Source organism: Sus scrofa, chromosome 14 (assembly GCF_054392235.1).
Source record: "Sus scrofa isolate SSC_HxYL_T2T_F1_AM1 chromosome 14, Sscrofa_HxYL_maternal_Yorkshire_Landrace_v2.0, whole genome shotgun sequence".
Classification (NCBI taxonomy): domain Eukaryota; kingdom Metazoa; phylum Chordata; class Mammalia; order Artiodactyla; family Suidae; genus Sus; species Sus scrofa.
The window spans coordinates 69,496,322-69,521,692 of NC_139396.1; the positions used below are offsets into that span (position 1 = coordinate 69,496,322).

At 42.9% G+C, this 25,371-nt stretch overlaps 1 protein-coding gene across 50 annotated transcripts in view; it reads left to right on the top strand.

Moving 5' to 3' along the window:
• SFI1 (SFI1 centrin binding protein) overlaps positions 1-25,371 on the top strand; it is a 93,602-nt gene that overhangs the window by 11,287 nt on the left and 56,944 nt on the right. For 33 of the 50 annotated variants that reach the window (XR_014825938.1, XR_014825941.1, XR_014825942.1 and 30 more), the window contains 3 exons: positions 8,300-8,473; positions 9,705-9,776; positions 21,616-21,726. Coding sequence is in view for 12 of the 50 variants with exons in the window: in XM_084993755.1 (XP_084849881.1) it covers positions 8,300-8,473; positions 9,705-9,776; positions 21,616-21,726 (357 nt within the window). In the remaining 38 variants the exon portion in view is untranslated. The remainder of the gene's footprint in view (positions 1-8,299; positions 8,474-9,704; positions 9,777-21,615; positions 21,727-25,371) is intronic. The other 17 variants (XR_014825943.1, XR_014825949.1, XR_014825945.1 and 14 more) reach the window with 1 other exon arrangement.

Consider the following 25,371-nt stretch of genomic DNA (forward strand, 5'->3'; position numbering starts at 1 on the left):
AATAGGAACTCCCACTGTCTTTTTTTGTTTGTTTTTAGGGCCACACCTGCCGTATATGGAGGTTCCCAGGCTAGGGGTCAAATTGGGGCTGTAGCTGCTGGCCTATACCACAGCCACAGCAACACCAGATCTAAGCTGCATCAGCGACCTGCACCACAGCTCACAGCAACACCGGATCCTTAACCCACTGAGTGAGGCCAGGGATTGATGCTAGTCAGATTTGTTTCCACTGAGCCATGACAGGAACTCCCATCTATCTATTTTTTAATTGAATTCTGTTTTTTTTGCTATTGAATTATATGAATTCTTTATATATTTTGGATATTAACCCCTTATCAGATATATGATTTGCATGTATTTTCTCCCACTCAGTAGGTTACCTTTTCATTTTGTTAATGGTTTCTTTTGCTGTGCAGAACCTTTCTAGCTTGGTATAGTCCCACGTGTTGATTTTTGCTTTTGGTGTTAAATCTTAAAAAGTCATCGCCAAGACTGATGTCAGAGAGCTTACCACCTAAGTTTTCTTCTAGGAGTTTAATGGTGTCAGGTCTTACCTTCAAGTTTTTAATATATTTTGAGTTAATTTGGGGGTATGGAATAAGATATTCGTCCATTGGTTTCATTTTTTTGCATATGATTGTCCAGTTTTCTCAATGCTATTTATTGAATAGACTCCCTTTATCATGTCATAAATGGCTCCTTTGTCATAAATTGACCATATATGCCTCTCTGTTCCATTGATTTTGGTTTGTTTTTATGCCAATACCATACTGTTATGTTGTCGTTATGGCTTTGTAATATAATTTGAAAGCAAGACATATGATATCTCCAGCTTTGTTCTTCTTTCTCAAGATCACTTTGGCTATTTGGGGTATTTTGTGATTCCACATGAATTTTAGGATTGACTCTATTTCTGTGAAAAATGCCATTGGAAGAGTTTCCTTGTGGCTCAGGGGGTTAAGGTTCTAACATTGTCACTGCTGGGAAGGGGGTTGTTCCTGTGGTGCAGGTTGATTCCCTGGCCCAGAAATTTCCACTCGCTGCAGACTTGGCCAAAAAGAAAAAAAAATGCCGTTGGAATTTTCAGAGTGATTGCATTGAATTCGTAATCTGTAGATTGCTTTGGGTAGTGTAGTCAGTTTTTTTGTTTTGTTTTTGTTTTTGTTTTTGCTTTTTAGGGCTGCACCTGTGGCATATGGAAATTCCCAGGCTAGGGGTCGAATCGGAGCTGTAGCTGTCGGCCACAGCCACAGCAACGTGGGATCTGAGCTATATCTGCAACCTAAAACAAAACTCATGGCAATGCCGGATCCTTAACCCACTGAGCGAGGCCAGGGATCAAACCTGACTCCTCATGGATCCTAGTTGGGTTCATTACTGCTGAACTGCAACAGGAACCCAACACTTCTTTTTCTTTCTTTTTTTTTTTTTTTTGTCTTTTTAGGGCCTCACCCATGGGATATGGAAGTTTGCAGGCTAGGGGTCAAATCAAAGCTGCAGCTGCCAGCCTACATCACAGCCACAGCAGTGCCAGATCCTTAACCCACTGAGCAAGGCCAGGGGTCAAACCCATGTCTTCATGGATAGTAGGTGGATTTCTTACTGCTGAGCCACAATAGGAACTCCAAGTCACTTAACCCTTCTGAACCTCATTTTCTCTTTTGTAAAATAAAGGAAATAGAATCTGACAGGATGAGTTGTTTTAAGGATTTAATGTTATAATCTATGTGATACATGTATGTATGTGTATATGTATATATAAAGAGAAGGAGAGGAGTTCCTGTCATGGCGCAGTGGTTAACGAACCTGACCAGTAACCATGAGGTTGTGGGTTCGATCCCTGGGCTCGCTCAGTGGGTTAAGGATCCGGCGTTGCCTTGAGCTGTGGTGTAGCCCGCAGAACTGGCTCGGATCTGGCATTGCTGCGGCTCTGGCGTAGGCTGGCAGCTACAGCTCTGATTCAACCCCTAGCCTGGGAACCTCCATATGCCACGGGTGTGACCCTAAAAAGACCAAAAAAAAAAAAGAAGGAGAGAGGTGTGTATGTTTGTGTAGGTATGGGTACATATATATGTATTTCTCTTAGGAGCAATGGGTTCAGTATTCAGTAATTGACTGTTTGGGGCAATCTTATATAGATGTAATTTACTGTCAGTAACAATCAACTATATGTATATTTGTTTTGTCTTCTTTTTTTTTTAGGGCTGCTGCTGAGGCATATGGAGGTTCCCAGGCTAGGGATCTAATCGGAGCTGTAGCCGCCAGCCTATACCACAGCCACAGCAACATGGAGTCCTTAACCCACTGAGCGAGGCCAGGGAGCGAACCTGCGTCCTCATGGATGCTAGCCAGGTTTGTTTCTGCTGACCCATGATAGGAATTCTTATATATTTATATATTAACTTTGTATCGAGGAGTCTTACTTACTAGACTCTGTTATAAATTTTAGTAGTTTACCTATAGATTCTTTTGGGTTTTCAACACGTACAATCATACCATATGTAGAATGATACTTTATTCCCCCCTTTCTGATGTTTATACTAAGGTTTCTTTTTCCTCACCTTAAATCTGCTAGCCACAACCTTCAGTACAATGTTGAATAATAGTGACTCTGGTCTTGGAGTTCTCTGTTGGCCTAGTGATTAAGGATTCGGCATTGTCATTGCTTTGCTGTGGCTTGGGTCACTGTTGTGTTGTGGATTCAATCCCTGGCCCAGGAACTTCCACATGCCACTGGCACAGCCACCCCCCCCCCCTCAAAAAAAGGTGTTACTGGTTCTACTTGTCCTACTCTTAATCTCAAAGGGAAAGCTAATATTGAAGTGTTTCACCTTAAGTGTGGTGTCTGCCAGAACTGTTTCATAGATGTGCCTTATCCCTTCCTAGTTTGCTGAGACTTTTTTTCATAAATGGATATTACTTTATTTATTTATTCTTTCTTTTTAGGGCTGCAACTGTGTCATATGAAGTTCCCAGGCTAGCGGTTGAATCAGAGCTGCAGCTGCTCTATACCATAGCCACAGCAACATCAGATCCCAGCCTCGTCTGTGACCTACACTGCAGCTTACAGCTACGCCCAATCCTTTAACCCACTGAGCAAGGCCAGGAATTGAATCTGCATCCTCATGGATACTAGTCGGGTTCTTAACCTGCTGAGCCACAACAGGAACTCCAAGAATATTATATATTTTTTAAATAAAAGTTTTTTCTTAAATGTACAATAGGTTTCAAGACAGCATTTCATTCCAGCTATAGATTTTATAGCAGGGAATCCAGATGTTTAAACAGGAATGGAATTAGGATTGTCATTGCCTCAGGCACAAGGAACAGCTTACTTTTGCCAGATTTCTTTTTTTTTTTTCTTTTTAATGATTTTTATTTTTTCCATTATAGTTGGTTTACAGTGTTCTGTCAACTTTCTACTGTACAGCAAAGTGACCCAGTTACACATAACATATATACATTCCTTTTTCTCACATTATCATGCTCCATCCTAAGTGACTAGATATAGTTCCTACTGCTACACAGCAGGATCTCATTGCTTATCCATTCCAAAGGCAATAGATTGAATCTATTAACCCCAGATTCCTAGTCTATCTCATTCCCTCCCCCTTGGCAACCACAAGTCTGTTCTCCAAGTCCATATGTTTCTTTTCTGTGGAAAGGTTATTTGTGCCATATATTAGATTCCAGATATAAGTGATATCATATGGTATTTGTCTTTCTCTTTCTGACTTACTTCACTTTGTGTGAGAGTCTCTAGTTCCATCCATGTTGCTGCAAATGGCATTATTTTGTTCTTTTTTATGGCCAAATAGTAGTCCATTGTGTATGTATACCACATCTTTTATTCCATTTATCTGTTACTGGACATTTAGGTTGTCTGCATGTCTTGGCTATTGTGAATAATGCTGCAGTGAACATGTGGGTGCAGGTGTCTTTTTCAAGAAAAGTTTTGTCCAGATATATGCCCAAGAGTGGGATTGCTGGGTCATATGGTAGTTCTATATTTAGTTTTCTGAGGTACCTCCATACTGTTCTCCATAGTGGTTGTACCAATTGCCAGATTTCTTAATTCCAACTGTGGGCCTTTCCCCACAGCCTTCACTTTTAGCTCTTCCTTCTGTTTCTTTTGAATGCCTTATCTTCCTCGTCCATCTCCTTGGCCAGTTTCTTGGGCTGCTTCAGGGGCTTCTTGCCACTTTTGAGGCTCAGCATGGCACTTGCTGCCACTTCCCCAGATCCTGCCACTGGATGCAGAGTTCCCCTTCCCACCCCCAAGGATATTTTTAATTTTTTTAATTAAAAAAAATTTTTTTTGTCTCTTTTTGTAGGGCTGCACCCGTGGCATATGTAGGTTCCCAGGCTAGGGATCAAATCAGAGCTGTCGCTGCCAGCCTACACCAGAGCCACAGCAATGTGGGATCCGAGCCACGGCTGCGATCTACACCACAGCTCACAGCAATGCTGGATCCTTAACCCACTGAGCGAGGCCAGGGATTGAACCTGCAACCTCATGGTTCCTAGTTGGAGTTGTTTCCGCTGTGCCGTGACAGGAACTCCTAAATTTTAATTTTAATGTTTTTGTTTGAGGTCCCCACCTGTGGCACATGGATGTTCCCAGGCTAGGGGTTGAATTGGAGCTATAGCTGCCAGGCTACACCACAGCCATAGCAATACCAGATCCGAGCCATGTCTGCGACCTACACTGAGCAAGGGCAGGGATCAAACCCACAACCTCATGGTTCCTAGTCAGATTCGTTTCCACTGCACCACGACGGGAACTCCAATCATGTGATTGTTTTAATGGTTGCTTTTTCTAATATTATCCTTCTCTTTCTGGAATTAATCCTTTATCATGTTACTGTATCCTTTTTCTATGTTGCCGACTTTGGTTAGCTGGTATTTTGTTTATGTTTTCGAAGATGTATTTATTAATGAGATTGATGGATAATTATCCTTTCTTAAAAATATTCTAGTTAGGTTGTATATTAAGGTTATGGCTGGTCTCAGAAAACCACTTGGGTTTATGTAGATTTGGGATTAGTAATGTTACTTTTTTAAAATTTTTAATTCTTTGAGATTGGCATGTATTTTTCCTTAAATTTTGGTACAATTTGATAGCAAGATCTTCTAGGTCTGGAATTTTCTTTGTGGGAAGGTTTTTATGACCATTAAGTTTTGTTAATGGTTATCGGTCTTTTCACATTTTTTTATATTTCTTCTTGTCAGTTTTAATAAGTTTTGTTTTTCTAGCTGTTTATCCATTTAATCAACATTTTCAAATTTATCAGTGTCAAATTATTTCTATTTTCTTTTTCTTTTTCTTTTTTTTTTTTTTTTGTCTTTTTGACCTTTTAGGGCCACATCAACAGTATATGGAGGTTCCCAGGCTAGGCGGCTATTCAGAGCTGTAGTACGTACGCCACAGCCTACGTACGCCACACCAGCCTACGTACGCCACAGCTACAGCAATGCCAGATCCGAGCTGCATCTACGACCTACACCATAGCTCATGGCAACGCCAGATCCTTAACCCACTGAGCGAGGCCAGGGATCGAATCCGAAACCTCATGGTTCCTAGTCGGATTCATTAACCACTGTGCCACGACGGGAACTCCTGATCTTTTCTGTTAATATTTGTTTTCAATTTGTGCAGAAAAGAATTAACATAGCAGCCTGATATTGTTGAAAGTCCTGCTTGCAAGGTTAGCCCTTCAGAGTCCTGCTTTCAGAAGTTAATAGCCAGGAGTTCCCATCATGGGTCAGTCGTAACCAACTGGACTAGTATCCATGAGGATGCGGGTTTAATCCCTGGCCTTTCTCAGTGGGTTAAGGATCCAGTGTTGCTGTGAGCTGTGATGTAGATCACAGATGCAGCTCATATCCTGCATTGCTGTGGCTGTGGTGTAGGCTGGAAGCTGCAGCTCCAATTCCACCCCCAGCCTGGGAGCTTCCATATGTCACAGGTTCGGCCCTAAAAGCAACCACAACAACAAAAAAGTTAATAGCCAGAGAGCTACTCGTGTAGCTCATGTTGCCATGAGTGTGGTTTAGGTTGCAGATGCAGCTGGGATCCAGTGTTGCTGTGGCTGTGGTGTAGGCTGACAGCTACACCTCCAGTTTGACACCTAGCCTGGGAACCTCCATATGCCTCAGGTGCAGCCCTAAAAAAAGAAAGAAAGAAAAAAAACTTCGCTTTTTTTTTTTTTTTTTTTTTTTTTTGGTCTTTTTGCTATTTCTTTGGGCTCCTCCTGCAGCATATGGAGGTTCCCAGGCTAGGGGTCCAATCGGAGCTGTAGCCACCGGCCTACACCAGAGCCACAGCAATGCAGGATCCGAGCCGCGTCTGCAACCTACACCACAGCTCACGGCAATGCTGGATCGTTAACCCACTGAGCAAGGGCAGGGACCGAACCCGCAACCTCATGGTTCCTAGTCGGATTCGTTAACCACTGCGCCACGACGGGAACTCCTTTTTTTTTTTTTTTTTTTTTTTGGTAAAAACTTTGCTTTTTATTCATTTTATCTGCTTAGTCCTTTTTTATTTGGAACTATTTCTCAGTCTTCCATGACAAACATTTTCAAAGAGTTCAGACCACTTACCTTTTATGCATTATTCTCAATTTGTGTTTGTTCAGTGTTTCTTCATGGTTAGATTAAGGTTTTTAGCAGGAGTTTCGCAGAAGTGATGCTGTGCTTTCAGTGCATCAGTACCAGATTTTGTCCAGTTACCACTGATGTTAACTTTTACTCTTGGGTTAAGATGATGTCTGCCAAGTTTCTCCACTATAAGAAAATGAACTAGGAGTTCCCGTCGTGGCTCAGTGGTTAACGAATCCAACTAGGGACCACAGGGTTGCGGGTTCAATCCCTGGCCTTGCTCATTGGGTTAAGGATCCGGTGATGCCATGAGCTGTGGTGTAGGTTGCAGACGCGGCTCGGATCCTGTGTTGCTGTGGCTCTGGTGTAGGCCGGCAGCTGCAGCTCCAATTGGACCCCTAGCCTGGGAACCTCCATATGCCATGGGAGCGGCCCAAGAAATGGCAAAAAAAGACAAAAAAGAAAAAAAAAAAAAAAAAGAAAAGAAAATGAACTAGTATTTTGTAGGGAAACATTTTGAAACTACAGTAGCCTGTTTCTCATCAAACTAGCACTCAATTGTTTTTACATCCATTGATATTCTTGTCTGAATCAAATACTGCTCTTATGGTTCTTAGCAGTTTATCCATTGGCATTCCATTGCAAAGTAGAGCTTTCCATTCTTGCCCATTTATTTATTCACTCATTTACTTATATCAGTGTGGTTTTTCAGATTCATATTTTATTTTGTGGGTTACTGCCAAAATTGTCCTAGTTTTGGCCAGTGGGAGCCCTTTTAAGCTGGCTCCAAGTTCCTGAGCCAGAGATTGAACCTGAGCCACAGCAGTGACAGTGCTGGATCCTTAACTTGCCAGGTCATGAGGGGACTCCTCTTGTGTCCTTTTGACATGCCCCCATCATTCTTTACTTTCTGATCCAGCAAGATATTCCAGGCTTATTTTGTATTTTCTTTGTCTCAGATCTGAAATTCAGCAGTATTTCCAGGGACTGCTGCTTCCTCTTACTAGGGAGTGGTATTTTGAGCTCTAGGTTTGCTCATTACTAATGGGCTGTTGTCGCTTCCAGGTATTTCCTATAGGTGGAGCTCTGACATACATATTTTTTAAAAATCATGTGTTCATACCAGTAAGATAATCTCTTAATGTTTCTGAATGAGGATTAAAAGTGATAAATTTGGAGTTCCCTGGTGACCTAGTGGTTAAGGATCCAGCATTGTCACTGCTGTGGCATGGACTTGATCCCTAGGCTGGGAACTTCTGCATGCTGTGGGTGCAGCCCCCCCCCCCAAAAGTCATAAATGTAAGGTTTAGTAAAAGTATGTAGTTCCATATTGATAGAAACGTCACATAGTCCGAAAAATCATTCCTAGTTTTTTTTGTATATATATAAAGGAAGCTGTTTCCAGTTTGTGATTTCCCCTTAAATGACACATGAAAAAAGAGCATAGTAGGACTTGTGACTGCAAGGTATCCTCTAGCACTCTAGTTTCTGCCTAGTGCCGACCCAGCAGTACCCACCTCCAGAGGAATGGGTGTTTTCTGCCAGAGATTGGGCTGCTTATTGTCCTTAAAGCAGAATTATTATCAGTCTGTCACAATGAGTTTATCCATTTAATTTCACTGTACATTAAAAGGCATTTGCAACACATCAGAGATAATCTGATTCTCTCCTTTCCCCCTTACTTCTCAAATTCAAGGTCTTTTAGGGATGGTGCAGTTAAGAAACCTTATTCTCCAAAGATACTGTCCAACAAGAAGTGTTCTGCCTTCCCTGGTATGCGGAGTGAGATCCCCAAGGCCCATCGCCCAATACAGTTTCTTCCCTCACTTGCCAGACCCCGAAGGGGCCGGCTAAGGGAACTGCGCCTCAGGTGAGCTGGCGAGGGGTCCCCTTCCTCAGTGATTCTTACCCCCCTCTTCTCCCTGCTTGGTTAAAATGAGGGGATGGTTCTCTTTCTGTTAGCTCAGTTAATTGGAGACCTTGATGCCTGTTCTTCATGGCAAAATGTTCAGAACATCTGGGGATCTGCAGATGTAAAATCTGCCACTGAGTATTTTCATTCATGGTCTCCAGTTGTGCCTTACAGTGCATAAGTTCAAAAGAGTCTAAACATGGTCCAGGAAAGTGATCATTTTCTGCTACCCTTGATTAGGTCTCTGAAAGGTATCCTTTTGTTCATTCAACAAGTATTTACCAGGTGCCTACTGGCCAGGTATTGTGCTAGATGTTGAGCATCCAAGGTGAATAAGATTCCTGGTCCGTGACCTCATGAAAGCATTAAATCAGGTAGCCTAGTAGACTGTTAAACAGGCCACAACAGCAAAGTGTGGTAAGAGCTATGAGGGAGAGGATGTGGTGCCACCAGCCCACAAGACAAGAATAGCCATGCTAGCAGTGCCTTCCTGGAGGAAGTAGCATTTAGACCAAGTCCTGAAGGATCGTGTAAGAATGAGCCAGATAAAGGACAGGAGAAAGAAGAGTGTTCCAAGCTGAACCTGGAAACTAACTGGGCGAGACAAGCAAACTTTTTGTGTGTGCAGCAGGCACTGTGCTAAGCACTGGGGATGCCATGAGCCATGGTCCCTGCTCTCAGGCTCACGGTGCAGAGGGAACAACAGCTACCCCAAGAGCTGGTTCCTGGGATTTGCTGTCATAACCTTACACTAGGTATTAGAGTGGGGGCTGAGAGTACAAAGCTGCTGGCTCTCTTTGGTTGGGAAAGGTCCAGAAAGGCATCATATAGGAGTGAGTATTGAAGATGAGCCTTGATGGGTAAGTGGACATTGACCAGGCATCTTAGGCGGAAGAAATACTACACATTAGAGCACTATCAGGTACTTCCTTTTCCTCAACTCTGGTCTTCATTGACAAAATACTTTCTAAGGAAAGTTTTTAAATAAAATAATCTGCTTGATTTTAGCTTTATACATCTGCCCCATCCTGTGCTTTGTTTGAGGCAGGATTAACTACAGTTCACCTTTGGACTCATAGTAGTTTCTCTCCTCCTGGGACCTTCAAATTCCTGTCTCCTTTCCAGAAAATTCATGATATAAACCAAATGGAGTTTTAAAATGTATCTGTCCTTTCTTTCCTTCTTTCAGATGCGTGGCCAGAAAGTTCTTGTATTTGTGGATTCGAATGACTTTTGGAAGAGTATTTCCCTCTAAAGCCAGGTAGTAGCTCAAAATACAAGACTTCTGCTCCATTAACTTTAGGTTTTTATTTGTACTAAGCCTACTTGTAACCTTTACCATGGCACTTGTACATTTCTCCCCTGCTCCTCCCCAGCCTCCAGGAGGCATATAATCTAGTGGTAACTTAACACATATTAGTTGGACTGCCAAGACCCTCCAGGAAAAAAGTATTTGCCCAGGAGAAGTAAATGAGCTCTTTCAGGTCACTGGCAAGACTGATGAATTGACTTGAACTAGGGCAGAACCCGGGGAAAATGTTGGCATTAGCATGGGGAGTTAAATTTAGTTAAGAGAAAGTCTCTTTGTGGTAGCTTCACTGCGTAGGCTGCCAGCTGCAGGTTTGGCTGATAGGTTTGGCTGCAGCACCCAGAGTGGGCCACAGGGGGGAGCCACCAGCGTTGGGGATAGGGAGGCTGGAGCCCATGGGGATGGAGAGGAGGGGCCCGTGTAGGAATGTCTCAGAGAATTGACAGCCATTAAGAATGTGTTTTTGAAAAACTGAGATGTTGGAGTTCCCGTCATGGCGCAGTGGTTAACAAATCCGACTAGGAACCATGAGGTTGCGGGTTCGGGATTGCTCAATGGGTTAAGGATTTGGCGTTGCCGTGAGCTCTGATATAGGTCGTAGACACGGCTCTGATCCTGTGTTGCTGTGGCCCTGGTTTAGGCTGGCGGCTACAGCTTCGATTCGACCCCTAGGCTGGGAACCTCCATATGCCGTGGGAGTGGAGTGGCCCAAGAAAAGGCAAAAAGACAAAAAAAAAAAAAAAAGAAAAGAAAGAAAAACAGATGTGATGGGTTTTCACCCCTCCCCTGACTATAACCTTTCCTGTTTCATTTTTCTGAGTACACCTTGCCTGTTGTGGAATATCAAGATCTATTGATTGGTCTCAAGCAAATTTGGCCAGTATGTGTTCTCTGAAATCTTTTCTGTGTACCCTGTGTGGGGCTTTTCTGTTTGCAGTGAAGCTCCCATTGTGGCAACAGCTCATACCAATGGCAGGAATGGGGCATAGTCCTCCTCTCCTTGTCCTTCCCAGGACCTTGGCCCTCCTCTACTGTCTTTTTTTTTTTTTTTGTCTTTTTTGCCATTTCTTGGGCCGCTCCCGTGGCATATGGAGGTTCCCAGGCTAGGGGTCCAATCGGAGCTGTAGCCACTAGCCTATGCCAGAGCCACAGCAACGCGGGATCCGAGCCGTGTCTGCAACCTACACTACACCACAGCTCACGGCAACGCCGGATCGTCAACCCACTGAGCAAGGGCAGGGATCGAACTCGCAACCTCATGGTTCCTAGTTGGATTCATTAACCACTGCGCCATGTCAGGAACTCCCTCCTCAACTGTCTTGATAGCTCTTTTCTTTCTTTTCTTTTTTCTTTTTTCGCTTTTTAGAGCTACATCTGCAGCATGTGAAGGTCCCAGGCTAGGGGTCGAATTGGACCTGCAGCTTCCGGCCTACACCACAGCCACAGCAACACCAGATCCTTAACCCACTGAGTGAGGCCAGGGATCGAACATCCTCATGGATACTGGTCAGGTTCGTAACCTGCTGAGCCATGGAAGGAATTCCATCTTGATAGCTCTTTATTGCCTTCAAATAATTGTTTTTTGGCTGCACCCCCAGCATGTGGAAGTTCTTAGTCCAGGGCTCAGACCCAAGCCAGAGCAGTGACAATGTCAGATCCTTAACATCTAGGCCGCCATGAAACTCCTCAAGTAAATTTTTTTTTGTCTTTTCTTTTTTTTTTTTCTTTCTTTTTTAGGGCCACACCTGGAGCATATGGAAGTTCCCAAGCTAGGGGTTGAATTGGAGTGACAGCTGCTGGCCTACACTACTGCCACAGCAACGCCATATCTGCATCTTTGACCTTCACTGGGGCTTGTGGCAGTGCCAGATCCTTAACCCACTGAGTGAGGGCAGGGATTGAACCTGCATCCTCATGGATACTAGTTGGGTTCTTAACCTGCTGAGCCACAGTGTGCACTCATGTCTTGTTTTTCTTGTTTTAGTGGGAGAACTGAGCTGAGTTGCCTAGTTTGCTGTTACTAGAAATCTCCTTTTGGAGTTCCTGTCGTGGCTTAGTGGTTAACGAATCTGTCTAGGGACCATGAGGTTGTGGGTTCGATCCCTGGCCTCGCTGGGTGGGTTAGGGATCCAGCATTGCCATGGGCTGTGTTGTAGGTCACAGATGTGTCTTGGATCCCGTGTTGCTGTGGCTGTGATGTAGGCTGGTGGCTGCAGCTCCTATTGGCCCCCTAGCCTGGGAACCTCCATGTGCTTCAGGTGCGACCCTAGAAAAGGCAAAAAAAAAAAAAAAAAAAAAAAAAAAAAAAAGAAATCTCATTTTTCTTTTTTTCACTCAATTGATGTATAGGGCTACCTTGTCACCTAGTTTTGTTATAATTGATACATGAATTTCAGGTTTTGCTACGTGGTTTTTCTGTGTGTTTTATAGAGATTCAGTGATTGAAAAACTGTGTGGCCACTTTCACTAACTTTCCCAAATACTTTTCTTTTTTTTTTTTTTGTCTTTTTGCCATTTCCTGGGCCGCTCCTGCGCCATATGGAGGTTCCCAGGCTAGGGGTCAAATCAGAGCTGTACCCACCAGCCTACGCCAGAGCCACAGCAACGTAGGATCCGAGTGCTTCTGCAACCTACACCACAGCTCACGGCAACGCCAGATCCTTAACCCACTGAGCAAAACCAGGGACCGAACCCGAAACCTCATGGTTCCTAGTCGGACTCGTTAACCACTGCGCCACGACGGGAACCCCCCCAATCCTTTTCTTACTTAATTTTATTAAACCTGTATTTGACTATTATGTAACTGGAAAACTCTTTTCCAATAAAACTTATTTATATTCCAAGTACTGGGAAGTACTGATTGTATTGGAAATGTATATGACTCCAAGTAAGAAAATCTAACATTGGCTTAAACAAAGTGAGATTTGCTTTTCCTCACAAGCAGTCTGGAGGTTGGTTTTGGTCAGCTGTTCATTGATGCCATCAAAGACTCAGGCATTTATTCATTCATTCATTCATTCATTCATTTTTGCTTTTTAAGGCTACACCCGCAGCATATGGCAGTTCCTAGGCTAGGGGTTGAATCAAAGCTGCAGCTGCCTGCCACAGCCATAGCCACACCAGATCCAAGCCACATCTGTGACCTATACCACAGCTCACAGCAACACCGGTTCCCAACCCACTGAGTGAGGCCAGAAATGGAAGCTGCATCCTCATGGGTACTAGTTGGCTTCATTTCTGCTGTGTCACAATGGGAACTCCCAAAGACTCTGGCTTTTAGAACCTTTCTGGTTCACCATCCTTAGCATATCAGCCCTTTGTCTTCAAGGTGACACTGTACAGTGATAAGATGACTCTCTAGCTACACAGGAAGTGGGGGGAAGGGTGGTGTCAGCTAGATCTATCTCTTTATCAGGAAAGCAAAACTTTCCTAGAAACCCCCAGTTGCACCTTGTTTCTGCCTCCTTGGCCAGGACTATGTCACTGGCCACGATTAGCTGCTGAAGAAACTAGAAAGGTTTCCTTCCCAGTGGATGCTGGTGAGGAAGCAGAGGCTTGGCAGTGGGTGTAGGGTGTCTGTGACCGATGTCTGCCTCCCTGCTGGAGAGAATTCTTTCACCTTGTACTCTTTTCCTTTCTTTGCTCTTGCATGGTGGCAGGGTTTGGAGGAAAGAATACTGGACTGGGATTTAGAAGACCTGAGTTTTGGGTCTAACCCATACCTTAGCTAAGGGTTTGATCTGGGAATAAGTTATGGCCCTGGTCCTCAGTTTCTCAAATTATAAAATGAGAGAGTAAGAGTATTTGTTCTCTGAGCATCTACCAGAACTATAATTCTAATACTATGTTTCCATTGACTTAGAAATTTGTGATGGGGTGATGGTTTTCAACTTGTGGTCTCTCTTTAAATCAGTGGGTTATGTATTAGTTTGGGGAAAGTTGGGCATAGTGATCCTTGCCCCCCCCCTTTTGTCTTTTTTCCATATTGAACTATTTGTTTCTCACTTAAGGAATGTTAGGAATAATATCATAATATTTTTGCAGAATAATGCTTTTATGTGATAGGAGAATGTTTTAACTTTTATAAACTGGAGTTGTTTTGTCATTAATAAACTGAACTAGGAGTTCCCGTCGTGGCGCAGTGGTTAACGAATCCGACTAGGAACCATGAGGTTGCGGGTTCGGTCCCTGCCCTTGCTCAGTGGGTTAAGGATCCAGCGTTGCCGTGAGCTGTGGTGTAGGTTGCAGACGCGGCTCGGATCCCGCGTTGCTGTGGCTCTGGAGTAGGCTGGTGGCTACAGCTCCGATTCGACCCCTAGCCTGGGAATCTCCATATGCCGCGGGAGCAGCCCAAGAAATAGCAACAACAACAACAACAACAACAAAAAGACAAAAGACAAAAATAAATAAATAAATAAATAAAAAATAAACTGAACTAAAATGACTTGCATTAATAGGGCAAAAATTATACAGTATGTGTCCATATGTTAGGCAGTCTTAAATATGAGCTAGAGAAGACCTGAACAAAATTACTTGGCTCATTTGAGAAGTAGCTATGTCAGGTCCATTTGGAGTATTTCATTTATCAATGTTTTTTCCTCATTCTTAGTGAAGGCCTTGCTTCTCATTTTCTTGAGAAAATAGAAATGTCAGAAGAGGGAGTTACCATTGTGGCTCAGTGTTAAGAACCTGACTAGTATCTATGAGGGTGTGGGTTCGATCGCTGGCCTCGCTCAGTGAGTTAAGGACCTGGCATTGCCATGAGCTGTGGCGTAGGTTGCAGATGTGGCTTGGATCTGGTGTGGCTATGGATGGCTGTGGCATAAGCAGGCAGCTGCAATTTAATCTCTAGCCTGGGAAGTCCATATGCCGCAGGTGTGACCCTAAAAAGCAAAAAAGAATAGCAGAAGAGTCCTTCACTACTTCTCTCCACCTCCAGCATCTAGCACTATATGACCTGCTTTCCTCATGTGCAGAGGAACCGTCCATGTTCTCATCTGTGGCAATGTCCTTGGCCTCTGTGCTACATTCCCCTTGTGTCTACTCCAGGCTATTGCACAATAGAGTAGTTATCCCCCCATCTCTGTTCTGCATCAACTTTTCCTTTTTTTTTTTTTCTTTTTAGGGCTGTGCCCATGGCATGTGGAAGTTCCCAGGCTAGGGTTTGAATTAGAACTAGCCATCAGACTACACCACAGCCACAGCAGTGCAGAATTCTAGCCACATCTGCAACCTATACCACAGCTCACAGCAATGCTGGATCCTTAACTCACTGAGTGAAGCCAGGGATCGAACCTGCATCCTCATGGATACTAGTCAGGTTCATTACTGCTGAGCCACAGTGAGAACGCCAACTTTTCCCTCTGTATTATTTACGCCAGCATATAATGCTGCTATTATCATCTCTCCTGAAAAGAAAAATCTCTTTGACCCTCCTTTCTCCTGCAGCTAGCTCTCCATCTCTTTGCTCCCCTTTACTTCAAATCTCCTATCCATCCCCAGGATCTCCAACACCTCTTTTTGTAGTCTTACATCCATCCTGTGAAGCTCTTTTTTTTTTTTTTTTTTGTCTTTTGTCTTTTTTGTTGTTGTTGTTATTGTTGCTATTTCTTGGGCCGCTCCCGCGGCATATGGAGGTTCCCAGGCTAGGGGTCGAATCGGAGCTGTAGCCACTGGCCTACGCCAGAGCCACAGCAACGCGGGATCTGAGCCGCGTCTGCAACCTACACCACAGCTCACGGCAACGCTGGATCCTTAACCCACTGAGCAAGGGCAGGGATCGAACCCGCAACCTCATGGTTCCTAGTCGGATTCGTTAACCACTGCGCCACGATGGGAACTCCTGTGAGGCTCTTGATTCCACCAAAATTGTTTTTTCTAAGATCACTATATTTGCTAAAAGCAGTGGTGAATTCTTAATTTCCTCTAACTTAACTTACCAAGACACATTAAACAGTCCATCTTTTTTTTTATTACTCAATGAATTTGTTACATTTATAGGTGTACAATGATCATTACAGTCCAACTTTATAGGCTTTCCATCCCACAACCCCAGTGCATCCCTCCACCCCCCGAACTGTCTCCTTTGGAAACCTTAAGTTTTTCAAAGTCTGTGAGTCAGTAACTGTTCTGCAAAGAAGTTCATTGTGTGCTTTTTTCACACTCCACACATGTCAATGATAGCATTTGATTTGGTGTCTCATTTTCTGACTGACTTCACTTGGCATGATAATTTCTAGGTCCATCCATGTTGCTAAACAGTCCATCATTCTTTCTTCAAGAAGCCCTTTCTTCTGCTAACAGGTTACCGTCTTCTCCCTTCCACCTCTTTGCTCCTTCTAACTCTTTTGTTGGTACCCCACACTCAATCCTCGCACTGTCTATCTTCCTCCCAGCCGTGGCAGTCTCATCAAGTCGCTGATGATTTGCAAAGGTATACACCCAGCCCACATCCTGCCCTTGAACTCTGGACTGCTACATGTGTGACAGTGCCATTCTGGGCCTAGCAGACGTCACAACTCATTATGTCCAAAACCAAAATCTAGATCTTCCCGCAGACCTCCCTGCTGAGTCTTCCCTTCCCAATTGCTGCCACCCTGAACCAGGCCATCAGTGTGACTCCAGGGACTGCCTCCCTGGAATCCTGCTTCCAGCCCTGTCCACAGCCAGCCTCTTTACACAGGGAGGCTTAATCCAGTCACATCACACTTCTGCTCAGACCTTAGGCAGCTTCCCACCCTGCTGAGGGAAAAAGGCGGGGTCCTGGAGTTCCCTTGTGGCTCAGCAGGTTAAGGATCTGGGGTTGTCACTGAAGCGGCTTGGGCTCGATACCTGGTGCAGGAATGTCCACATGTGGCAGGTGTGGACAAAAAAAAACAAAAAAACGAAAAAGATAGAAACAAAAAACAAAATGAAAAAGATAGAAACAAAAAACAAAACGAAAAAGATAGAATTATAAAACTATGCACCTGAAATTTATATAATGTTATATACTATTTTACCTCATTTGAAAAAAAAAGGTAAAGGAGGAAAAAGAGATTAAAAAAGGGGGAAAAAAAACAAAGCCAGAGTCCTTACTGTGGTCTTCAAAGCTAGTCAACTTTTTCTTTTATCTATCCATGGATCTTTTCATTTCTGCTGTCATGTTTTTGATTTGCAGGAGCTCTTTTTCTCTGAAGTTCTTTTTTTTTTTTTTTTTTTTTTTTGCTTTTTGTGGCATATGGACGATCCCAGGCTAGGGGTTGAATTGGAACTGCAGGTGCTGGCCTACACCACAGTCAGAGCAATGTGGGATCCTGAGCCGTGTCTGCAACTTCAACCACTGTTCATGGTAATGCCAGATCCCCAACCCACTGAGTGAGGTCAGTGATTGAACCTGCATCCTCATGGATACTAGTCAGATATGTTTCCACTGAGCCACAACACGAACTCTCTCTAATATTCCTTTTTTGGGAGTTCCCGTCCTGGCATGGTGGAAACGAATCTAACTAGGAACGATGAGGTTGTGAGTTCGATCCCTGGCCTCAATCAGTGGGTTAAGGATCTGGTGTTGCCATGAGCTGTGGTGTAGGTCACAGACGAGCCTGCGATCTGGAGTTGCTGTGGCGTAGGCTGGGAGCTACAGCTCCTATTCAACCCCTAGCCTGGGACTCTCCATATGCTGCAAGTGCGGCCCTAAAAAGACAAAAGGCAAAATATAAAATAAAATAATATTCCTTTTTTATTTTAATTGTTTTTTTTTTTTTTTTTTTTTTTTTGGTCTTTTCAGAGCTGCGCCCATGGCATATGGAGATTCCCAAGGCTAGGGGTCCAGTCAGAGCTGTAGCTGCCAACCTACACCACAGCCACAGCAATTCGGGATCCAGGCTGCATCTAGGACCTACACCACAGTCACTTCAACACCAGATCCTTAACCTATTGAGTGAGGCCAGGAATCGAACCCTCATCTTCATGGATGCTAGTCAGGTTTGTTAACCACTGTGCCGCATGGGAACTCCTGATACTCCTTTTGTAAATTTAATTTTTTTTTTTTTCTTTTTAGGGCCGCACCTGTGGTATATGGAGGTTCCCAGGCTAGGGGTCTGATCGGAGTTGTAGCCACCGGCCTATGCCAGAGCCATAGCAGTGCAGGATCTGAGCAACATCTGTGACCTACACCAGAGCTCACGGCAACGCTGGATCCTTAACCCACTGAGCAAGGCCAGGGATCAAACCCACATCCTCATGGATGCTAGCTGGGTTCGTTAACTGCTGAATCACAATAGGAATTCCTGATACTCCTTTTTTAAAAAGTTAATTAATTAAAAAAAATTTTTTTTGGCTGCACCCATTGCCTGTAGAAGTTCCTGGGCCAGAGACTGCACCCTTGCCGCAACAGTGACCTAAGCCATAGCAGTGACAATGCTGGATCCTTAACTGCTAGGCCACCAGAGAATTACTGTTCCTTTTTTTAAAAAACTCCTTCCTGGAGTCTCTTAAGTTTTTGAGGTTAGCATAATGATTTGTTTTTAAGATTTTTGTCTGCTCTCATTTCTTCCAGACATTTTCTGTGTGCTTTTGTTCACTGTCTCATGTTGGAGCCTCTCCTGTTGAGAGATCTTTTTGTTGTCTGCTCATATTTAAGACTTAGGCACTAAAATGCTAATTTTGAAGTTATATATACACATAAAATGTATGGATAGGGACTTGTAAATTGAGAGTTTCCCTGTAGGTTTTTGAGGCAGAGACCAGGCAGCTTCATGGGGGTCTTCCATCTGTCAGTATCTAAATGCCTTTCCTCTTAGGTTGGTCACTTTTCTCCAGAGGAGAGGAATTCTCCAAACTCTTCCTGGGATGGGTGGAAGCCAGTGGTGGTGATTATTAACCTGGCGGCCAGCAGTGGAGAGGACATGAGGGTCTCACTGCTCAGTTGCAAAGCTCTCTGTTTAGGACTATCTCCCGAGCTCTGCATGGGGTTGGAGGATCAAGTGCTGTTCAGCCTCTCCAGAGATGAGCCTGGGTTCCCTGCCCCAGTGAATAATGGGACCTTTTGCACAGACTTACAGACAGTCCTGTTTTCATCTCCACCCAGGGCTCCCCTCTTCCTGTTGCCTCTTGTTCCCACCCCTTTTCTGGGGTCTTGCCTCTTGACTCTCCCCCAACAGGACACTTAGTTCTCCGCTTTCCCACCTGTTGATTTAGCTACTGTTCACCTGCCTGCTTTTTGTCATCTAAAATGTGTTGGCATCTCTTGCCTGACATTGTTGCTACTGTTGTCTTTCTTCTTCTTCTTCCTTTTTTTTTTTTTGGTGGCTGCCCCTCAGCATATGGAGTTACCAGGCCAGGGGTGAGATCCGAACCACAATTGTGACCACAGTCCTGGATCCTTTAACTCATTGTGCCCGGCTAGGGATCAAACCTGTGTCCTGGCACTGCAGAGACGCCGCCAATCCCATTGTGCCACATCGGGAACATCCTCTTTTTTTTTTTTTTTTCATTTTAAAAAATTTTATTGAAGTATAGTTGATTTACAACGTTTTGTTAATCCTCTTCCTTGTGGACTCACACCTTTTGAAAAAATTTGCTGTTATTTTAGTGAGGTTTTGGGGAAGGAAGGAAGTAGATAGTGGATGGTAGAAGTACATGTGCAAGTGGATGTGATTCTTTTCCATTAAAAGTTTTAAAAATTATAGGAGTTCCTGGTGGCCAGCACTATCACTGCTCTGGCTCAGATCCGATCCTTGGCCTAGGAACTTTTGCATGCTGCAAGCATGGCCAAAAAAAATTTTTTTTTTTCTGTCTTTTCAGGGCCGCACCCCAGCATATGGAGGTTCCCAGACTAGGGGTCTAATTGGAGCTGTAGCTGCCGACCTATGCCAGAGCCATAGCAACGCCAGATCCAAGCCGTGTTTTTGACCTACACCACAGCTCATGGCAGCGCCACATCCTTAACCCACTGAGCGAGGCCAGGGATCAAACCCGCAACCTCATGGTTCCTAGTCTGATTCATTAACCACTGAGCCACGATGGGAACTCCCAGAAAAATAATTTTTTTTCATTATACACAAAGCTGCTATTCAAAAATTTTCTCAGGATTTCCCATTGTGGCTCAGTAATTAGTGAATCTGACTAGCATCCATGTGGCCACAGGTTCGATCTCTGGCCTTGTTCAGTGGGTTAAGGATCTGGTTATGCCGTGAGCTGTGGTGTGGGTTGCAGACACGGCTCGGATCTGGCATTGCTGTGGCTGTGGCGTAGGCTGGCAATTATAGCTCCAATTCAACCCCTAGCCTGGGGACCTCCATATGCCTCAACTGTGGCCTTAAAAAGCAAAAAAACAAAAAACAAAAAATGTCCTCAAACTGAAGAAATATGTATTATAGGAGACACTAGCCTCCTATAATCCCGCCTTCAAAGTGAACCGCTGGTAATAGTTGGTATTCTGGAGATCTTTTCAGGCTTTTAATACATATACTATAATAATTTATATGTACGCATACATTCATGCATACAGATATGTGTGTGTACATTTTATACATATATATTTGGTGTATATTAATTCCAACAGATGGGTACTGGAAGTATAAAAAAATTAACTCCTAGAAAAAGTTTAAAAACCGTATCATATACATTCCACGAAGTAGTTTCATCTTTTCATCTGGGAGCACTTCCATTTCAGTTATCTTCAGCTCTATTTCACTTGTAAAAAAATGACTGGGTGGCATTGAACCTATCCCCCTTTGATGGATATTTGTGATTTTTTTCTTTTTATTTATTATTATGCACAACAGTGAGGTGAATTTCCCTGTGTATATTTTTGCTTGCCAGTCTTTTAAAACCTGTCAGTGGGAGAGGAGGAGGACGTGTTAGTAACCTGCAGAACCATAAAAAGAAATTCAGGGAGTTCCCTGGCGGTCTAGTCATTTAGGATTTGGCATGTTCACTGCTGTGGCCCGGGTTCAGTACCTGGTCTGGAAACTGAGATCCCACATCAAGCTGCTGCATGTTGTGGCAAAAAAAAAAAAAAAAAAAAAAAAAAAATCAGAGTGACTGATGGTCCAGAGTTCCTGAGTTACCAGTCACCTTGACTCTGCCTTGTTAGCATCAACAATCTATCACTGTCCTGCTGTTTTCTGTCTTTTTTTTTTCTTCCATTTTTGGCCACCCTGATGCACATGGATCCCCTGGGCTGGGGATCATATCCAAGCCTCAGATGCAGCAACACCAGATCCTTAACCCTCTGTGCCGGACCAGGGATTGAATCTGCATTCCGGTGCTCCCAAGATGCTGCCAATCCCATTACACCACAGGGAGATCTCCTCTCCTGCTTTCTTTTTCCCTTCCTATCTTTTCTTACTTTTCTTCTGCTGTTGTTATAACTCCCCTGGCCAGGTTTCGGTTAAACTAATATGCTCTATTTCTGTTAAGTCCTAGGAATACCATTAGGCATTTGCTTATTTTGTAACCTTTAATCTGCTATGTATGTAAATAAGAAATGTAAGATATTTTTCAATCTGGTGACAAAAAAAACTGAGAATGTTAATCTTCAAGTCACGGTATTTGAAACGTCAGAATTTTTTTACTGTCACCTCTTTGGTAAGCTCTAGAGCATAATTTTTTTTTCCGTCTCATTTCTAGTTTAAATAGTTCTGAAGTTTTTATCTGAACAAGTTAGCCTATTTTTAATCTATTTTGATATTATCAAGTAATGAGCCACCCTTTTCTATGAGGAAACAACGCCCGTATGAAACTGTTTTGGGAATAGATAGCAGTTCTAATGTCATTGTGTGTCTGAATTTTGTCATTGCCCTAGGTTTTACTATGAGCAGAGAATTCTACGCAAGGTCTTTGAAGAATGGAAAGAAGAGTGGTGGGTTTCTCATCGAGAGTGGAAACTCTGTGTTCGAGCCGACTGTCACTACAGGTCAGATTTCATGTTATGTTACTTTATGGCTTTTTTTTTTTTTTTTTTTTTTTTGCTATTTCTTGGGCCGCTCCTGCGGCATATGGAGGTTCCCAGGCTAGGGGTCGAATCGGAGCTGTAGCCGCCAGCCTACGCCAGAGCCACAGCAACGCGGGATCCGAGCCACGTCTGCAACCTACACCACAGCTCACGGCAACACCGGATCCTTAACCCACTGAGCAAGGGCAGGGACCGAACCCGCGACCTCATGGTTCCTAGTCGGATTCGTCAACCACTGCGCCACGACGGGAACTCCATGTTATGTTACTTTAATTTTACTGATAACACAATATCAAATAATTACTTGTTGGCATGTTTCTTGTCAAAAGGAGAAAAGTTTTGGGAGTTCTCTTATGATGCAGTGGGTTAAGGATCTGTTGTTGTCACGGCAGCAGCTTAGGTTGCTGCTATGGTGAAGGATCCATCCCTGGCCTAGGAATTTCCACATGCCTGAGCAAGGCCAAAAGAAAAAAAAGGAGAAAAGTTTTTTCCCCCAGTTTTATTGAGATATATTTGACATATAACATTATATGAGTTTCAGGTGTACAGAATAAAGGTTTTTGTTGTTGCTGTTGTTGTTTTTAAGGGCAGCACCCTCAACATATGGAAGTTCCCAGGCTAGGGGTCAAATTGGAGCTGCAGCTGCCAGCCTATGCCACAGCCACAGCAACACAGGATTCTTAAGCCACTGAGCAAGGTCAGGGATCGAACCTGCATCCATGGATACTTGTCGGTTTTGTTACTACTGAGCTACAATGGGAACTCCAGAATAAAGGTTTGACTTAGATATTGTGAAATGATTACCACAATACGTTTTGTTGACATTCGTCACCTCATATAGATCCAATAAAACGAAATGGAGGGAAAGAAAAAGAAAAAAATTTCTCCTTGTAATGAGAACTTTTAGAATTTACTCTCAACTTTCATATATACCACACAGCAGTGGTAACTTAGTCATCATATTGTGTATTATATCCTTAATACTCATATTGTTACTGGACATTTGTATCTATTGACTGCTCTCCCCACCCCGTGCCTCTGGTAACCTCAAGTCTGATCTTTTTTTTTGTTGTTGTTTTGGCCTTACCTGCAGCATGTGGAGGTTTCCAGGTCCGGGATCAAACCTGAGCCACAGCGGTGACAGTGCCAGATCCTTAACTGCTAGGCCACCAGAGAACTCTCTATTTTCAATTTTTGGAAGATCCTTCATACTGTTTTCCTTAGTGTTTGCGCCAGTTTACAATCTAACCAACAACGCTTAAGGGTTTGCTTTTCTCCACATCCTCATAGGCATATGTTGTCTATGTCTCTCTCTCTTTTTTTTTTTTTGGCTTTTTTTTTTGGCTTTTTTTTTTTTATGGCTGCACCTGTGGTATATAGAAGTTCCCAGGCGAGGTGTCAAATCAGAATCACAGCTGATGGCCTATGCCACAGACACAGCAAGGCCAGATCAAGGCCTCCCTCATTTATGACCTACAAATCACAGCTTGTGGTAATATGGTATCCTTAACCCACTAAGCAAGGCCAGGGATCAAACCCAGTTCCTCACGGACACTACTATGCTAGGTTCTTAACCCACTGAGCCACATTGGGAACTCCTCTTCTTTTTTATCTCTCATTTTTTGGAAACCTAATTTCCTCCTTTTTTAAAAATTGAAGTAAAACTGATATATAACATGGTATTAATTTCAAATGCACAGTTTATAATTCTGTCTTGCCTTTTTGATGATGGCTATTCTAACAGGTGTGATAGTGATTTTGATTTTTATTTTCCTAACGACTAGTATGTTGAACATCTTTTCATGTACCGGTTGGTTATTTGTGCATCTTTTTTGGAAAAATGGCTAATTAGGTCCTTTGCCCATTTTTAAATTGGGTTATTTGGGGTTTTGTTGTTGAGTTGTATGAGTACTTTATATATTTTAGACATTAACCCCCCATCAGATATATGGTTTGCAAATATTTTTTCCCAATTTCTAGTTTGTCTTTTTTCACAATATTGATTGTATTTTTTGCTTTGCAGAAGCTTTTTGATTTTTAGTCTCACTTATTTTCTGTTTTGTTGCTTGTGCTTTAGGTGTCATACTCCAAAAAATTATTGCCAACCCCTCTGTGAAGGAGCTTTTTACCTATATTTTCTTTTAGGAATTTCATAATTTCAGGTCTTGCATTTCAGTCCTTTTTTTTTTTTCGGCTGCACCCGAAGCATATGGAAATTCCCGGGCCAGGGTTTGAATCTGCACTGCAGCTGCAACCTAAACCATAGCTGCAGCTACACCAGATCCTTAACCCACTGTGCCAGTATGGGGGTCAAACCTGTGCTGCCTCAGAGACAACATTGGGTCCTTAAACCACTGCACCACAGTGGGAACTCTGCACTTTTTTTTTGCATTTTTAGGGCTGCACCGACAGCATATGGAGGTTCCCAGGCTAGGATTCGAATTGGAACAGTGTTAAATTTGAGCCATGTCTGCAGCCTATACCACAGCTCATAGCAACACCAGATCCTTAACCTACTGAGTGAGGCCAGGGATCAAACCCGCATCCTCATGAATGTTAATCAGATTTGTTTCCACTGAGCCATGATGGAAACTCCATTTCTAGTTAATTTTTGTGAGTGTTATTAGATATGGGTCTAGTTTCATTCTTTTACATGTGTGTATCCAATTTCCCAGCACTGTTTATTGAAGAGACTGTCTTTTCTCCACTGAATATTCTTGGCTCCCTTGTCAAATATTTGTTGACTGTATATACTTGGATTTGTTTTGGGGACTCTTGATTCTGTTCCATTGGTCTGTTAGTCTGTTTTTATACCAATGCCATACAATTTTTATTACTGTAGCTTTATAGTATAGCTCAAAGTCTGGAAGTGTGATGCCTCTTGTTTTTTTATCAGGATTGCTTTGGCTATTTGTGGTCTTCTGTGATTCCACATAAATTATAGGATTGTTTTTTCTACTTCTGTAAAAAATGCCATTGGAATCTTGATAGGGATTGCATTGAACCTGTAGATGAATTTTGATAATATTGACATTTTAACAACATTATTTTTTCCAGTCCATGAACATGGAATACCTTTCCATTTATTTGTGTCTTCTTTTATTTCTTTCATTAATGTCTTGCAGTTTTCAGAATAGAGACCTTTCAATCCTTGGTTGAATTTATTCCTAAGTATTTTATTGTTTTTGATGCTGTTGTGAATGGGATTGCTCTCTTTTTTTTTTTTCCAGATGATTTGTTGTTAGTGTATAGACATGCTTCTCATTTTTTGTATTTTCTATCCTACAGTTTTACTGAATTCATTGATTAGATCTAATGGTTTTTTGGTTGAGTCTTTAGGATTTTCTGTGTAAAATCATTGCATTTGCAAATAGAGACAGTTTTACTTTTTCTGATTCTAATGCCTTTTATTTCTTTTTCTTGCCCAATTGCTGAGACTAGAATTTCCAGTACTATGTTGAAGAGGAGTGGTGAGAATGGGTGCTCTTGTCTCACCCCGACCTTAGAGGAAAAGCTTTCAGCCTTTCTTCATTGCTCATAATGTTAGCTATGGGCTCATCATATATGGCCTTTATTATACTGAAATACTGATGGTCATACAATAAT